At 39.0% G+C, this 19,580-nt stretch overlaps 1 protein-coding gene across 4 annotated transcripts in view; it reads right to left on the bottom strand.

The window, feature by feature from the left end:
• CDH23 (cadherin related 23) overlaps positions 1-19,580 on the bottom strand; it is a 708,444-nt gene that overhangs the window by 428,087 nt on the left and 260,777 nt on the right. For all 4 annotated transcript variants that reach the window (XM_072131217.1, XM_072131214.1, XM_072131213.1 and 1 more), the window contains exon 7: positions 6,210-6,404. In XM_072131217.1, coding sequence (XP_071987318.1) covers positions 6,210-6,404 — 195 coding nt within the window. The remainder of the gene's footprint in view (positions 1-6,209; positions 6,405-19,580) is intronic.

The raw sequence follows: 19,580 nt of genomic DNA on the forward strand, positions 1-19,580 counted from the left end.
GATGATTCAATCTCTAACACACAGTTCTTAACAGAAGTGTTATTTAAGGTTCAAGATATAGCACAACAGATAAACCTGACGTAATATTTATGTGCCTATTGGCCTATCATCAGCTCTTATGGACAGGGCTGGCGTCAGCACCCGGCTTACCCGGGAAAGTGCCGGGGCTACCAGAGTGCCCACCAGCCTCAATGACAAAAAAATCTGAATCTGACAGAGCCACATGACCTGCATTCTAAAGGTAAGTTAGGGTTTATTTTTTTAACCGGCCAAAGTGGTTACTGCTTTGTAGTATTTTGATATATATGTATAACCTGGAGCCGGCCCTGCTTATGGATGACCTTCTCAAACTAACAAGACATGGCTCTTCTAAAATCCTTGCCAAAACACAGTATTTTCAGAGTAGAATGAATGAACACGGAGCAAGGCAAAGCAAATAAAGATACAATAAAATAAATGACATGAAGCACAACATGCACCGTATAAAAACAAAATCACTGGCCAATTACACCAGCTCCAAAAACGTTTCAACAATTATTAGCAATTTGTGGATAATGAGTAAATGGAAACCATACAATTTGTCATCTCCCACGTGCAACATAATTTAGCTTTTCCAAAATCGACAGCTGTAAAGCCAATAATGCAACAGCAAAGACTTGTGTAAAGTAATAGGTTAATCTTCCCAGCTATGAAAAATTAATAGAAGTGCAATGAACTAGATGTATCTTCTATTGTTAATGGAAATATCTTGTCATTTTAATGTCTATTCTTCTCCGGCAAGCAATGTCAGTGAGTACACATTGCAAGTTGCCATATGATGAGCATAAATACTGTTATGTTCTGATGGGAGATTGCCTTTAATATCCGTGTTGGTGTGTCAAGTAATGACAGTAAATTTGTGTTCTGTATTTCTATTTAATCACAGGTTCCATCTGAACTGAGAATCTGTCCAGACGCAGACAAATCACTTGTAGATGCCGATGCTCCCTAGAAGACCTAGTCGAGACATTACACTTTCTACCATCAATGTCCCTTCTACTAATGGGAAGCATGTAAATGTAGTCCTAGGAAAATGTACTCTGTTTTATGACCACCAAATTGTTCATATTTCTGACTTGTCACTACTATATTACTTAGTATTTGCACAAATACAGATGCCAACAACCCCATATATTTGTTCTGTTAGATGAAGTTTTACTTAAAGAGGTTATGTCACTAATGACACATAGGTGCACATATATATATCCATAAAAGAGTGAATATGTCTACTTGCTGGGGGTCTTACAATTAAAGATCTAAATCTTCAAAAGAATGGGGGCCTGAGTGTTCCTGTCACTTCTATGGTGCTGTGGGGGGTAGATAGTGCTGCATTAATATGGGGCACTTAAGGTGACTTGCAGGCCCTGATTCCAATTATTGCTGGGTGTTCTGACTCTCAATAATCAGACATTTGTCCTCTATACCATGGATGGAAACATTTGTTTTCTATCCAATGGATGAGGGGAAGTGCCATTAGTGGGATGGCTCCTTTAGGGCTTAATTCCCAACATAGGAATGAATATGCAGGAGAGAAAAGCTATAATATTTAGTGTACACTTTCATTTCCACTTCAGAATTTGGAACAAAAAAGTATCTAAAACTACCACAAAACCTGCGAGTGTGATACAAGCCTAAGTTGCATCCCATGTGGACATCAGTGTGTAATTCCAGTTTGTAATGTAGATGTGAAAATTATTTGAAAATGTATTTTTTTAACTTTATGAATTTACAGGCAATGGACGCCATTCATGTTAATAAAAGATCTGGTTGGGACTCTGTGGGGCTCGGTGAAGGAGCTTCGGTGCTCCCCTGCGACATTATGGCATTTAACCCCTAAATGACTTGGCCCTTTTTTGTTTTTTCATTTCCAAGTTTTATATTTTTACACGTAAAGAGCTCTGTGGGGGGGGGGGGTTGTTTTTTGCTTAACAAATTGCACTTCTTGTGGGCTTGGATTTTTTACGGCTTTCACTATGCGCCCCAAATGGTATGTCTACTTTATTCTTTGGGTCGGTGCAATCACAGGGATATCAAATTTGTATAGGTTTTATAATGTTTTCATACATTTACCAAACTTTAAACCTCCCATGTACAACTTTTTTGTACAGAGCTGTGGGTGGGTTTCAATTTTTGAAACTTTTAATGACTTTTTCAATGCTACCATTTTTAGGACTGGACAACCTTTTGATCACTTTTTATTGCATTTTTTATATTTAGCAAAATGGCAGAGAAGTGCCACTCAGATGGCAATATGCAGGAAAGACTTACTGGCTATGAAGAGGGGTCAGTGAGTCCTCTCCATGCACCCGCACCCGACACACGCCATACTATTAGTATTGTTAAGGGGTTAAATAGATAACAGCAGTGATCGGTGCCAGCACTAATCGTGGGTGTTACTGTTAAGGCTTTGGGTCGGGTACAGGATTTTTAAGTTTAAAAGGGTGTTTCCATTTCGACAAGTAATTGCCATTGTTTTTATAATGAAAAGTTATACAAATTTCCAATATACTTTCTGTATCAATTCCCCACGGTTTTCTAGATCTCTGCTTGCTGTCCTTCTATAGGAAGCTTCTATGTTTGCTTCCAGTGGATAGAAATCTGAACATGGTCACACAGGTGCACGTTATAGAACACGGCTCTTATTACTCTCTATGATACTAACGAGCTGTGCACCTGTGTGACCATTTTCACATTTCTGTCCATTGGAGTAGGGTCCACTCATCCCTCCATGATAGTAAAGCTCTGTGATTATGTTATGTCTAGGAGTAGGGTCATTACTAAAATTAAGCCTGGAGTTCTTGCTTAATTGACCAAGTAGAACTGATCCACCTACTGGAACCTAACTCATGATTCCTAGGTACAAATATAGTGTAAAACCTTATGGTTAGACTGCATGACACTGTCCTACATTACAGGGACCCGGCCCAAATGGAGATTGATCCAGTCTAAGCTGACCACTGGTCCAAGCTCAGGTACTTGAAACTGATTCCTGCTATCCAGAAAACTGCAGCTTGTCTATAGCTAGCCAACATAAGTGCTCTGTTTGCCCTGAGAGATTGAATATTTTGTACAGATTGTTACCTGTAGCTGAGAATTATCTTAATAAAGGAACTTTGAATTTTCATCACCTCCATTTTTTAAGTGAAACCCTGGTTAGCCGCTACCATCATGTGTCTCTTTTACCATCAGCTGGGGACTTATGACCTACACCGGGAGTGCCCTAGCACTATAGTCTCATAGCCTCCCCCTTTTCTTGCTTCTCCATGCAGACCTTGACCGGTGTGATTGAGGCCTACACTAGGATTGAGCTACTGTGACATCCACAGCAGGATCGCAATCAAGCCAGCCACTCCATTCCTAGTGTCCTGCTGCCCCATACACTGTCGGCCTCCAATCACTGCTGCAGGGGTAAGAAATTTGTATTTGGGCTCTAATATTAGAGAATGTGTTGGCGAAGGCAGCTTTTAGAAACAAATGACTGATGTACAACCACACAAAATACCAGATCACCATACGTAAGTTTATATCAGGGAAGTTATTGCAGCACAACTGAGATGGTTTTGTTTTTGTCATCAAAAAACTGCATTTATAATGTACCCGGTGCACTGCAGGAGAGAGAGTACAATCCAGTTATAATTGTGACCAATGTACAGCATTGGTAAACTTTGCAGTGCTAGGTCTACACCTAAAGACTTGCTTGGTCGCTTAAACAATATAGAACTGTATTATAGTATTTTGTATTTGGTCAAAGCCAAGCGACTGTTACTACTTTCTATTGACCCAGAGCTTTAATGGATCTGTGACATTTTGGACACAATCCTTCTCATTATGGATATGTACAGGCACATGGCGATGGACAGAGGCTGCTCTGAAGTACTACATCTACTACATCAAGGCTTTGAAATTGCAGTCAAAGCTGATTATGGGGGATTAATGCTCATTTAAACGCTATTCAATAACGCAGCGTGAACATTATCTTACAATAACCTCGAGGCTTTGCAGTTTGTGACTACGCTAGATGTTTCCTTTCTGATCTCTGATTTCCCTGCTGCAATGTTATTACTGGTAAATGACTTATTTTTTATTTAATGTGCATTCTGTTTACAATCCCTCGAGAGGCCAACAGTTTATAATCTATTACAATATATACAGTGATTGAAGATGTATTATTTCAGCTGATATTTCCTGATGAGTCATTTCTGTGGATCTTTCTTTTAGATTGGGACATATGATCACATGGTTACCCTCTTATAATTACAATGTGACGAGGTGATCTTTTGTTCACCTTCCATTCCCAGTAGAATTGAATGCATCTCCTGGCATCTTCAATTATCTTATGTTATGCATCCATTATTAACAGCAAAAAGAAAATACACAGGCCACTAAATTATTTTGTTTTTGAATTAATAACGTAATGTGTACAGAACCTTCCCATCAGCCATAGCACTATTAATAAGTTAGAGATCAAGATTGGGCATCAAAGAAAAGCTAGGCAACAAAAGTCCTTTTTCAAATGAAAGAATGGGGGTCTTCCAGTGTAAAAAAAAAATGGGCTTTTATTGTATTGCGCAGTCTTCTCATTCCCCATCAGTTTTTATTATTGTATTTTGTATGATCTCTATTTATTGTTTTAGGTTTTAACACAAACAATAAAAGTTAAGTTTTATCTTGCCAACTCAGCTTTTACTGTATAATCTCTCCTTATTCTATCTTAAGTGAGACGAAACAGCTGAAATAGAGATAAAAAGAGACTAAAGCAGTGGACAGTAAGTATTGATCTTGTCCAGACTGCTCTATTGACATCAGCACAGGGCAATGTTTCTCTACAGTGTTCTTGCTAATCCTGTTGCAATTTATGAGCGAGCGAGAGTTACGGAAGAGATTATCCCCTTGTTTTTATGTAGAATGTATTACATTATTACATAAGTCTTAACCCACCAAATTCAGGAAGAATTAAGTTATGGAAGAAAAACATAACATCACAAAACTATACATCAATAGTGCAATGTCTTTCTTTCTTAAGGAATGATGATCCCAGGCAAAGATGCATGGGCAACTGATCTTGAAAATTGGAAAGCTGGACACAGAAGACATTATATACAGTATGAGAGATAATCTGTGAACATTAAAGAAAATCTACTACCAGGATGAAAGATTGTAAACCAAGCACACTGGTGTACTGGTCCGCTTTTCTTTTAGCTTCGTAGGACCTTTTATTTTTTTTTACAAAAAAAAGTCTAAAATAATATGCATATGAACATGAGTGGTTCCAGGCTCCAGAGATGTCAATGGTGAGCTTAATTTTTTTAATTTTTTTTCTTATAAACAAGGGCATAAGAAGCTACAAGAACAGATCCTGCTGTAGGGGGCACACATCAGTATGTCAGTGTACTTGGTTTACAATCATTCATCCTGATGGTAGATGTCCTTTAAATTGTAATACACATAAAACAACCAATATTTAAGCTAGTTTGGGTACCATTACTGATGTGAACAGGAGGTTAGTAACTATGACATGATCTAGTATAACAAGCATGATAGGCTTCAGCCTAGACCCTTCTCTAGAGATAGACGAGATGAGATAGTCGCAGAAACAGCGGCCAACTCACCGCCCCATTCACTGCTATTGGACACATTTAACCTAAGTCACCATATATCAACACACCAAAATGTGCCAATTGCCCGCACCCCAAAAGATAGGACAGTTTTATTCCTACCCATCTTTGTGGCCTGGGCAGTCACTTCTTATGGACTTTGCCGCTGTCAGACAGGCTGCAATGGCACATAGTTCTTGCTTTTTGGCCTGCAAACAGCTACAACACACGTTGCATGAGGCCTTTAAAACCCTATGTCTACAAGATGATACTTGAAGGATAAATAAAATATATTTCCTTACAAGACTTCCTTTGTATTGGTCCCCGCTAGCGAGGGATATGCTGTTGTGGTCTTATCCTGCCAATTTTACTGCAACACTTAAACCTATTCACTACCATATGTACTACAGATGCGCCTCTTTTCAATTTGGTTTAATTTTTCATTTTCTTGTATATTATTCATGCAAATGTAACACAGCTATAAATGTATTGTCCATTTAATTCGTTTTCATTGGATCCATTCCTGCAACATCAAAAGCAAAAAGAAAAGGATTCCTCGCTGTGTATTTGACTTACCGTCGCATTGACCTGAAGTTGATAAGCGGTTGTGGTTTCATAGTCCAGTGGACTGATCACAGTCACAATCCCCCGGGACCTGTCAATAGCAAAAACACTGGAGGGAGGCTGAATGGAGTATAAGACGCTTCCTCCCGTCCCCTGATCGGGATCTGTGGCATTCACAATATAAATTGGAGTTCCCACCGGTGTGTTCTGGAAGAGAGGAAACACATACAGTGTGAAATTAACAGATGGAAATTAACTAACCCACTCAAACGGTTCAAGACAAATAAAGTGACCCTGTTAGAGTGTAATGTAATCTGCAATGTTTTATTACTCCATTGGCAGCAAATTGCCTCATTGTATTTGTTTATTTGCAGTGCTGCAAATAAGCACAGTTGCCTGGATACTGTTACCTTACAGCGTTACAGGGAAATATATGAATATACCTATTTACCTAAGAAAAACACCGTAATTAGTGTCATTCCACATTTCACATCGCCTCATGCCTGGCAATTATTAAACCTGCGACTGCAGCTTTTCCCCTCTTAATAAAACAATTACGGTATGGATTGAATCGCTAGTAATGATCTAATAAAAACCAACACAAGAACAATAAACTTTTAATGATCTTTATAGAAATTAATTTACAAGATATTTATGAGGTAAACTTTCAAAAAAGGACACATACACTCATGAATAATATGTGCCCTAATAGCAGATGTAACACAGGTACCATATGCAGGTCATCTGATCAATGTTACATACAATAAGGCAGAACCAGTGGACAGACCATAAACAAATACTGTAGCTAAACCCAGTTCCCAGCTATTCCTTCCTATTGCCCGGCTCCCTGTAGGTAGGAAGTAGACAACTAGAAGACAATCCCTACTCATGTTTTGGTGCACAAACAAAACAACACAAAAAGGCATAGTGGAATAATCATAGGACCAAACAATAAAACAATAAAATCCCAACTCAAAAGTGAGAGATACAGGAAAGGGATCAGAAGGTTATGTAATAAATGAACAGAGCAAATATGAACAAGACTTGACACAATTTTCACCAGCAAAGAGCGAAGTCTGGTATTTTGTTATCCAATATAATGTATATTTCTTTAATAAAATTTTAAATTACCAAATCGATTTGTAGAATATACACAAATCTTTTATTTTTCAGGTGCCAAATTGAATATGAACCTTTTTTATGATTTGCTTAGAGAAAATATTTTAACCCCTTAACGACCTGGCCCTTTTTTTGTTTTTGCATTTCCATTTTTCAGTCCCCACCATCAAAAATCTTTAAATTCTATATTTTTCCAGGTACAGAGCTGTGTGAGGACTTGTTTTCTACATAACAAATTGCAATTCATACTGATGGTAATTGATATCCCATGCTGTGTACTAGGAAGCAGGGAAAAAAATCCAAATGCAGTGAAATTGGTGAAAAAACACATATGCGCCATATTCTTGTAGGCTTGGATTTTACGGCTTTCACTCTGTGAACCAAATGACCAACTTTATTCTTTGGGTCTGTGCGATCACGGGGATAACAAATTTGTATAGGTTTTATAATGTTTTCAATACATTTACAAAAATGAAAACCTCCTGTACAAATGATTTTGTTATCTTCTGGCGCTAAATACTTTTTTTTTACACGTTGGTGTACGGAGCTGTGGGTGGTGTCATTTTTTGTAATTTTTGATGCTTCCATTTTTAGGACTGTATGAAAAAACTTTATTATATTTTGATAGATCAGGCATTTTTGGAAGTGGCGATACCTAATGTGCTTATGATTTTTACAGTTTTTTTTATATTTATAGGACTTCTATGGAAGGGGGGGTGATTTGAATTTTTAGGTTTCTTTATATAATTTTTTATTTTTAATGAATAGGATTAAACAAGACAGCCAATGACCTGAGGCTGTCATGGCAACCGATCACTGCTCCTCGATGATGTCACAAAGACTTACCAGCTATGGAGAGGGCCATGAGCCATGAGCCCTCTACAAGCAACCGCAGCCGGCACGCGCCATACTACGGCAAGTGTCAGGAAGGGGCTAGAATGATATCTCTAAGTCATCCCATAGATAAGAGATGAGAAAATTGGAGAGAGAGAAAATGAAAACATTCATTAAAAAAAATGTGGAAACTTAATAGGAGCTTTTTATGCAACTAAATAATCTAGAGGGAGTTATAAAGCAATTTTTTAGGATAATTGAAGCAACATTGGTTTCGGTCTGAATTGAATATTACAAAAATTTATATCCCAATTGTTCCATCACTGCTGCACTAAAAGGTCTAGTGGCCTCTGTTGTAGAGCAGACGGCACATGGCCAATGTTGCTAATAATGGCTAAATTGTCACGTGTCAAGCTTAGTATCTTGATGGCTCAGTGATGACAACCATCAAGCCAGCATGGACAGAACATGACTATTCCGTTGCCTGAGTGACAGTGAATGTATTAAAAAATGTACACTTTATATTTATATACAAAATATTTTTTTTTATTAATTGCAATTTTATTGCAAATATAAGAACCACTTCAGTCCCTCAATTCAATGCATTACTGAATGTTGAAAACTAGCGTTCAGGACCAAGGACAGCACCCACAGCAACAAGACATGTACAAGGTAAGACTATATAACGCTCATAAAAGACCTGCAGCTAGTCATTTCTGCACCTTCCCTCATTAATCCAATTATAGAAATAATGAAGATTACACATCACTACCGGTAAATGTAACTTAAGTATTTTTAAAGGGCAAACCATACATTACTTTTACTACAAAACTGAGTATTAAAAATGTGATCATATGAAGCCCTTCCTTAAACAACCTCTTTCCTTGTGCCCTAATAGCATATGAATTATAAAGAATGTAAAACCCTAATCAAAGAGCATTCTTACTATGGTGGACTCTGTCCTTCCATATGTTACATGATCCTGGATTAGTTTATTTATTTATTTATTTATTAGACAGTGTGTAAGGATAATGGATGACTGGATGAAACATTGGGTTCCCGAAGACAAACTTGCAGTTGATCGACTTCAACTTATTTTAAAAGACATCTACCATCAGTTTACTATTGGTAGTTGTGTCCTTATAATAAGTTCCTAAAGAAGTTTAGGAAATAACGAGTTATAAAACTTATGCTAATTACCTTGGGTCGCTCATGCCAGGTCACCTGAGCACCTCAGGGAGCCTAGAATTTTAATTTATTCACTCCTCCTATAGCACTAGCATAAAATAAAATACAAGGCTCCCTAAGGCGCTCAGTTGATGTAGCCTGTGTGCTCAAGGGTAAGTCTATGGTTCCACAATCGTGGTATATAGAGTTATAATAACAGAAGTCCTGAGTCCTCAGGAAATTCTTATTAGGACACATCTACCATCAGTAAAATGTCCTTTAACGGTTTGGGAAATGAAAGGGGGTTTTCCCATAATAGACAATTATTCCCTATTCACAGGATAGGGTATACATGTCTGATTGCAGATGGTCTGGTTGCCTGCAACCTGTAGAACAGAGAACCACAAGTCCCCCTAAGTTGCCCTGCAATGCCAACCTCCCATATTCTACCGAGAACAAGGCGAAAACTCATTCTGTGGTCCACTGATTTAAATGGGACAGCTAACAGAATGGACTGACACCAGAAAACCCCCTAAAAGAAAGTCCCCCAATTAACCATAAGATAACACAAACTTGGCTACGTGGATGGCTCTCTTCTAATATGTAGCCCAGATCATTATTACCATTAGAATAACGGAACATGATGGAAAGAAACCCTTTCATGCAGCAAAGTCTGTTGTAACTGATGGCGTACTGAAGGGCTTTGAGAATCATTATTCTTTTCAAGCATGGAAAATATGAGGGGAGATGTAAACTGACCCAACACCCATTGGGAACCTCCGTTAAAGAGTTTTCACAAATCCTCAATTCTCATAGAGAAGAATAAGCTTTTTGTAGTACAAAGAGATATTGGTATATTTTTATTCCAATATGCCCCATACAGTACTTCTTTATCACAATTGGAGTTCTTCAGATTTTTTCGGAGTACTAAAAGAGGTATGGAATAGTATAATATCTAAATATGCTCAAAAATTGTAATTTCATTGAGAATACAATCATTTCCTGAACAAGACATGTCCGGAGAGTAGACAGGTCCTATTCACTACAATTATATGAAGTCAACTGGCACTTTATTAAAATATAAAAGATGTTTTGTTTCAAACTATTTCTAAACTCTGCCTTCAAATCCCAAAAGAAGTTATTCACGGAATTGCAGTATTTCATTGCATCAATGATCCCTCCTGAAACGGTGGGGAATGATCACTATTAACTTGTCAACCTAGAGTGCAACTGCGGGATTGAAAGACAAACCTGAATGGAAGTGCAAATACACTGAATACAAGGGGAAAATATGAATACGGATTTTCAAGTGTGCTACATGTAAAGAACTATATTTCCAGGCAGAATAATTAAAACAACAATAGACAAATCAGCATGATAGGATTTCAGCATTGACCAAACAAAATGGCCTAGCAGCCAATTTTCATATCACATTGACATCTCCATTTGGATCGAGCTTTGAATGTTAAGAATTTCAGAGAAAGGAACTAAATGTAAAAATGGAACTCAAAATGTAAAAATCAAAAAAGAAATGTTACATAAGGGTTTTCAATGGAATAATACATAGCATTGTATTTTGTGCAATGTCAAGCAACAAAGCTCCTAATTACCGTAATTTTAATAAATCATAACTTAGAAAACTGAATATTTTCATACGATCGGCAGAGTAATATTAAACTCCCACACAAATACTTTTATAGGTGAATTAAAGGATTAGCGTCTGGTAATTTACCGTATATAATCAATAGCGAATCTCAGGGGAGTCCGTAAACCTCATTAGACAATTCTTATGCTCCATACAAGTTGCTTTATTTGTTAATATTTGGTGTAATTTGTGCTCTCGATCTAAAACTCATATGTTTTCTTCTCTATCAACTATTTAAAAAATGCACAGTGAAATATTAAATTATATCCATGTTTATGTCTAAACATGGATATCCATTACAGTCTGGTCAGCCACAACATATGTTCTACTTTGCTTTAAAATGGGAAAATCAATTCAATGTCAGAGAATGACACATTTCAGGAATTTTGACAAAAACAGGATATTTTGTCAAAGCAAATCTAAGCAGCGCATTCAATTTTTATCCGGTCACATGAGCCCTTGATGATTCCCTAAAAATAAGGATTAAATTGGTCACTCCTACACCCACTATGCCCATGTTTTCCACTTCACTCATTGCATCACTACTTGGTCCCCTACTTATTTTATTTTATTTTGTTATTCTGGACCTCCTACACGCAGTTGACGGGTAAACAAGTCCACACGTTGTGAACCCCAGGGTCCACACGCAGGGAGGGGTACCCCACCGTACTGAATCCTAGCCCACTTCACGTTTTATCACAACCCAGTGACCTTGTACGTTGCTCTTTGGCACTTCCCGTACACGTTATTCATTTTATATGTTAAAATTGCATCATTATTAATAATATTTTTCTGCCCTCCTGTCTTCTTCAGATTCACTACCACTATGACTATGATTTTCATCGACACACTACTTCTTCTTCGATGTATCTGGATATGATGGTCCTTCTTTCCACCCCAAGATTCATGCGAGTGATGTGGACACTGGATACCTGGCCGGGACATTTACTTTGTGCCTTGCGGTACCACGTTCTGCCCCTCTTCATTAATGATTCATTGATTCCCCATATGGACTGTTTTTAACACCCGATGTTGTCCTTACGCATCAGCTGCCCCTGGTACCTGTTATTCTCTCTCTCCTCGGTGATCTTTTATCTTTCGTCTCTTTTCCTCCCTCATTTCTCTTTCTCTCTCTTACCACCCTCCCCCCCCCCTGTCCTTCATCTACGTCCTTCCTCTTTAGCTTTATGGTTTAATGTACTCAGTGTCCGTATACTTACCTGTTTGTTACTGCTATATAGCACTTTTTAATTAACTGTAATTTATACATGATTGATACATAAAGTATATCTTTGTCCAGTCCAGCCCAGCCCTCTTAGCCCCAGTCCCAGCTATTTACATCGTTTACCACTTCTCAACACGCCCACTCAATAAACACATTTCACTAAATGCTTACCAATCCATGCACATGCACTTTTTTCCTCTGGATTTTTTCTAGTCCCAGAGGTTCAACATAATGCACACACACCTGCGATTGCGGCTATCTTTGGCCATCGGATGAGGAGATATATATGTATGAGGATATTGACATGTACATATGAATGTATTTATTTCCTCTCCCCCATATAGATTTATTTATAGCGTCGATTCATTTTATTCATTGCACTAGCACTTTATTATTATTTGGCTTATGCTTTTGTTTATTTATTTATTATAATATACTGCTCTGTGTGCGTGTGTATGAATGGGCTCACCTAATTCTGACAGCGCTCTGTCAGTCGCGCATGCGACATAAATAGCATTCTGTCAGTCGCACATGCGCCACAAACAGCGTTTTTTAGTCGCGCATGCGCCACAAATTGCCACAGATTGCGCAGGCGCCACGGGACCCTCTCTTGTCTCCGCGATACCGGAAGTGATGAATCACGACTTCCGGTATATGACACGCACCGCGGCCACATGGAACGCACAGTCCCGGTTGGCGCCCGACCACAGCTGTTTCCAACCTTGCTTTGAGGGCTGGGTGGACTATTTATTCTGTGCCCCCACACTACCTTCTTACCCCTGAGGAAGCCTGGTGACCCAGGCGAAACGCGTGGGGATTAGTGCCCCCAGTGCCACACTTGGATGTCCTTCACCTAGGTAATATACAGGCCAGTTTCATCTTCATATATTTTTCAGATGCTATATTGATTATATCTTGTTGTATACTATCCACTAAGCTTGTCATGTCTTACTAATATATAGCTTGTATATACCTTCTTTGTATTATAGACTATTGTGCGCTGGGGACAAGGGTACTTTGTACAGCACCTTAAGTGCTTTTTAATTGTTTTTATATTCTTTCTTTGTGTATCTATGTAAAATTAATAAAAATTGTTACATTATTCATGGGCATCTGCTTTCTTCTCCAATATTTCACGAGTCCCTAAAAATAGTAACATGATTAAATTACAGTACACATTAAACCGGGGTTATCCAATCTGCTATGTGGGTTGAGCCCATTCAGCAGTTAGTTAAAAGGGAACCTGTCACCAGCATTTACACCACTAACCTGCTATTCCCTTAAAGTAGGAAATATCCCTTCTGGAATTCTCTCCTTAATGATAATTCTCACATTAACTAGAGTGAGAAGAGTTAATTTGTGTTTGAGATGAGTCACTTTTAGAGGCTTTCATGTTTAGCAAATTTCGCCTTGTGAACATTCAATAATAATGTGCATGATCATATTGTGAAAATTTAAGAATTATATCCGTAAAGTGCATAACTATAAGCATTTTCAGGGGCTTGGTGATACAAAAAATGTATGTGGGATAGTTAAAGAGTCTCCACATGAGTCACATACAGTTACTGTGAAAATGGCATGTAAAGACTGCAATGAAATTGACATGATCTGTGTTGCTTTAAATCCATAACATGTACACGTTGTTTTGCAGATTTGTAGTGAACTTTTCGTTTCTAAATGGGAGTGGAAACATCCTCTGAACCCGTTGAAAATAAATTGTGGCTTAAAATCTGAAATGAATGTGTAGCAACTTCTACTACGCCGAAACCATGATGAATTGTTTCTGGTTTTGCCTGGGGTAGACAGGCAAAAAAACTAGAAGTTAAAATGTTTAAATAAGTTTTAAACATTTTTTACTTTTTCAAGGGTTTTATTTGGAAATCATAAGTTTGTGCTGTATAATAAAAAAAAATGCTGATTACATCAATCATAATACTGATAATGAAATCAACCATTTGGCTCATGTATAAAAGCCGTGTTTGGTCTCTGTCATTGTGATTTGCCAGACCCAATGTAGAACTGCTGAACTGAAATCAGCAAATGTAACACATAAAGCAAGTTCATTTTTTTAACACACTTGTGTCTAAATGGCCTTAGATTTGGTATAATAATTTCAGTTACCTATATATAAAAATAAATAAAAAAAGTTATTTATTTTTTTTAAACCACACCCTTTCCCGTATCTATATCTCATTTATATCTTTAGACATGTATAAATGGGTACTCCCGGTGGTGAGCCCTGTAACGGAAAACGGCAACCAAATATTTTAAATATGATGAAAAGGTCATACAGTCCTCAAAATGTCATCACGTCCCTCAAAAAAATGACACAATACATGAAAAATACACAGGTCTTTACACTGCAGCATGAACAAGTTATTGGCGGCAGAACATGGCGAAATGGTTCTATTGAGATTGTGTGTTGCATTTTGTCTGAAACTTTTTAATACTAGACATCTAAATGGGTGTGGTAGTGCGTCTCCTAGTTTGCGTCACATTTATTACTGAGACGCAACACAACTCATTTGCAACAGCATGACGCAAAGTTCACCAAGAAAAAATAGGTGCAACTGTGTGCACATCCTGAAAACTGACCGGATCAACGATTATATAATCCAACACTATTATATAATGTGGAGCACTTTGAACAATTAAGTGTAAAGAAAACGAATACACAGTGCACCAGTTTTAAGATATCTGAGCCAATGTCCTTCAAATGTCTTCTGTTGTGCCAGTCTAGAAAATCGTCATAATCACATAGTTCATACAGTTGAAAAAAGACTTATGTCCATCAGGTTCAAACAAGGAAAAGAAGGGATTAGATGAGGAAGGGAATTAAGGGAAACAATTATATATTAGAACATAACTATCAATGTAATTTAGATGTAAAAAGACCCATCCAGACACTTCTTGAAGCTCTGTGTTTGTGACCAGCACCTGAGGCAGGCTTTTCCACAGATTTGACAGTAACAAAGCCCTGACGCCTCTGGTGATTAAACCTTGTTTTCTCCAGTCGGAGACGGTGCCCCCCTTGTCTTTTGATTTGCTTTAACCTTGGACAACTTTCCACCATACCCTCTCCAGCTCCAGGGCATCCTTTTTATGGACTGGTTCCCAGAAATGGACAGCATATTCTAGGTCAGGCTGATCCAATGCCTTGTACAGTGGTAATATTACATCCCTATCCCTGTCCACACCACTTTTGATAACTGACAAGAACATGGTGGCTTTAGAGGCACCTGACTGACATTGCATGTTGTTATCTAGTTTATGATCTACTAGTTCACCCAGGTCCTTCTCAAGAAGGGACTTTCCCAGATTTACTTCACCAAGGGCATATTTTGCCTGTGGATTATTAGCCCCCAGGTGCATAACCTTACATTTATCCACATTGAACCTCATTTTTCATGTGGATGCCCCAACATTCAGTTTGTCCAAGTCACATATTGATGTAATCTGCCAAAATAGACAGTGATATTATTTCCTACCTCTATATCATTAATAAATTTAATAGAAATGGCAGGCGAGCATAGAACCCTGGGGTACACCATTATAACTGAACATTCCGAGTAGGAATCATTGACCACAACTCTCTGGATACGATCCTTCAGCCAGTTTTCAATCCAATTGCAAATGATTGCAAAGTACACTAGACCTTATTTTACCCATCAGACGTCTAAGAGGGACAGTGTCAAATGCATTTGCAAAGTCCAGGAACACAATATCCACAGCAGCTCCTCCATCCAGGCACCTGCTCACCTCTTCATAGAAGCACATAAGGTTAGTCTGACAACTTCTATCCTTCATAAACCCACACTGGTTGTCACTTATTATACTATGTGATGTCACATACTCCTGTATGTAGCCTTTTATTAACCCTTCAGATATTTTCTAAATACAGGCATCACATTCATCTTGTTCAAGTCACTTGGTAACATACCAGTCATTAGGGAATCCCTGAAGATTTTATATAGCAGCACAGCAATAAGAACTGGGTTCTTTAAGAACTGTGGCGTAAACCATCTGGTCCAGGGGCCTTGTACACATTTATTTTATTGAGCTTAGATTGGATCATGTCTACATTCAGCAAGTCTAGTATATTACAGGATGCGTGAACCACACAGGCACCACCCATGCCAGATGTTCTTATTTGTATTGTATAAACTGAGCTAATATAACTGCTTTCTCTTGTTCTCCAGTTAACTAAACCCTCAGAAGAAGTACCCTCAATGGCCACCATCAAAGGTTGATACAGCAGCCATTAAGGTGTTAATATATATTATAACACAATTTACAAGATCGAAATGAAAAAAAAACTGACTTGTTGAGTTAGATAACAGTACACATATCCATTGTAGAAGAAATAAGTGAGGGGCACTGCAACTTTCAATATATCCCAAATAAATCCTCAGGCAAAGTCTTTAGGAGATGCAATATAGGACAAAAGATCATGAGAACACACCGAGGTGCTCTAGCTCAAACAGTCCACAGAGTTATTATAGCATACACTACAAGAAGAAAAGGAGCTGGCACTCACCAATATAAACACGTTTAGTCATTATTCCAAAAATCGTGTTAAAACACTGCTGCTGGAGAGAAGAGCAGAGCAGGAGCCCACTGAAGGCGCCGACCCATTTCGCGCTACACAAGCGGTTATCCTGCCTCCGCCTTCAGTGGGCTCCTGCTCTGCTCTTCTCTCCTGCAGCAAAGTTTTAACGCGATTTTGGAATAAAAACTGAAAGTTTTTATAATCTGTGAGTGCCAGCACCTTTTCATCTTGTAGTGTATACTAACAGTACACATATATCCCCAGGGAAAGATATAATTTTTTTTTTTATGTCTGATACTGTAACTTAATCATAATGTTCAAAACTCAAGTTAAATATAGTGGATCATGATGACATATCTTTACAGGCTTGTTATGTATGCAGAGGTTAAAATGACCAAAATCTCATCCTAAAGGAGAAAAGAATTATACAGAAGGCTAAAATACCAAAAATAGTTTTTCAATAATTGGTATTTTACAGTCAGCACCTAATGCAAAAGCATTGCAGAAACCGAGTGTCCTGGAACCCTAGAGCATTGTATTTCACCTGGGAAAGGCATCAGAAGTTCCCAGTAGTTTAGGATGCTTCACTCCATTGGCCTAAAGGACACTGCACTCTCTTGGTTTTCCTATCTCTCTGACCGCACTTTCAGTGTCTCCTTTTCTGGATCTTTCTCTTCTCATCTTCCTCTTAGTGTCGGTGTTCCTCAGGGATCAGTCCTAGGTCCTCTTCTCTTCTCTCTCTATACTGCCCCCATTGGACAAACCATCAGCAGATTTGGTTTCCAGTATCTTTATGCTGATGACACCCAGCTATATACTTCTGCACATATCCCCCCTGCCTTAATCCAGAACACTAGTGAATGTCTCTCTGCTGTCTCTAACATCATGTCCTCTCTCTTCTTGAAACTTAATCTTTCTAAGACTGAACTTCTTGTCTTTCCACCATCTACTAACCAAACCAACCCTGACCTCTCCATCTCGGTCTGTGGGATCACTATAGCACCGAGGCAGCAGTCCCGCTGTATTGGGGTTGTGCTGGACTCTGACCTCTCCTTTTTACCATATATTCAATCTCTTGCTCGCTCTTGCCGTATGCATCTCAGAAACATCTCCAGAATCCGGCCGTTTCTGACATTTGAAACTTCTAAAATGCGAATTGTTGCACTTATTCACACTCGACTAGACTACTGTAACTCCCTACTAATCGTCTTCCACTCTCTAAACTGTCTCCTCTTCAATCTATTCTTAATGCAGCAGCCAGGCTCGTCTTTCAGGCCAAACGCTACACGGATGCCTCCAGTTTGTGCCAATCACTGCACTGGCTACCTGTCTCCTTCCGTATTCACTTTAAAATAATAACCCTAATACACAAAGCTCTGAATAATGCTGCACCTCCCTATCTCTCTTCTCTCATCTCAGTCCATCACCCTTCCCGTGCTCTTCGATCTGCCAGTGACATTAGATTAATCTCTACCTTAATTTGAACCTCCCATGCACGTATCCAGGACTTCTCCCGAGTTGCACCAATTCTCTGGAATGCCCTTCCCCAGACTCTGAGACTAATACCCACCTTCCAAAGCTTCAAACGTGCTCTTAAAACCTATCTCTTTAGGCAAGCCTATCATACTCGCTAACTGCTTGAAATGTCAACTCTCCCTTTACTAATCCATCCTATGTCCTATCTCCCATCTGTTATCTGGCAAACAGCTGATATATACCAAGCTCCAGGCTTCTCTGCAGTCTTTTTCACCTAGGACCCTGTAAATAAGATGGCGGCTGATGGCTGTTTTGTAAATTATTTATTAAAATTATTTTATATTGTTCCCTTATAAAGAATGGCTGGACCATTATACAACCTCTTGTGTCACCCCCTCATCCTCATAGTCTGTAAGCTCTTGTGAGCAGGGCCCTCACTCCTATTGTTCCATATGACTGTTTGTTCTTTGTAATGTAATATAGTTGTATATGTCCCCTATGATTTGTAAAGCGCTACGGAATTTGATGGCGCTATATAAATAAAGATTATTATTATTATTATTAAAGTTAATTCATTGAATAAAACATGGTGCAGGGTCTGAAGGGAGGAGCAGGATTCATTATCAGTGTATTCCTAGAACATTGCTAGAACCCACAGTCATGCTCCTCCTTTAAAGCCCTGCAGGCCCAGGTATAATTCAATGAATGAGCTGTGACTGGAGAGTTCCTCATCAGGTTGACTATAACAATAGCAGAATTAGGTTGTTGCACTAAAATGCTCGAGTGCTCATTACTGAGCTCGAACTTTTCCCGATGTTCGAGTGCTCGTATCGAATAACGAACCCCATTGAAGTCAATTGGAGACTCAAGCATTTTTCACTGAAAGAACACATTGAAAGAACACAGTGAAGGACACATTGCAGATGTTCCGTACATTTGCTAACTTATCGAAAGACACATGTGCCGAACGGTGTTCTTCCCAATAGTATATGAAGAACAATATGTGTGAGGAACACATTGCAGAGGTCTTCCGATAAGTTAGCAGACGTTCGGAACATCTGCAATGTGTTCTTCACTGTGTTTTTTCTGTGCTCGGGCTGTGATGTGATCAGGGTCGGACTGTTGGTCCTGCTCCAGCCCGCTCAACTCCAGCCCCAGCTCCTTTCCTCCATGCCCGTTCCGTTTCGCTTCAGCCCCCGCTCCGCTCCTCCATGCCCGCTCCAGCCCCCGCTCCACTCCTCCATGCCCGCTCCAGCCCCCGCTCCGCTCCTCCATGCCCGCGCCAGCCCCTGCTCCGCTACTCCACTGTTCAGCCTCCGCTCCTGCATGCCTGATTCCGCCTCCGCTCCGTGATGCCCACTCCATTTC

Source organism: Engystomops pustulosus, chromosome 11, assembly GCF_040894005.1.
Source record: "Engystomops pustulosus chromosome 11, aEngPut4.maternal, whole genome shotgun sequence".
Taxonomy (NCBI): domain Eukaryota; kingdom Metazoa; phylum Chordata; class Amphibia; order Anura; family Leptodactylidae; genus Engystomops; species Engystomops pustulosus.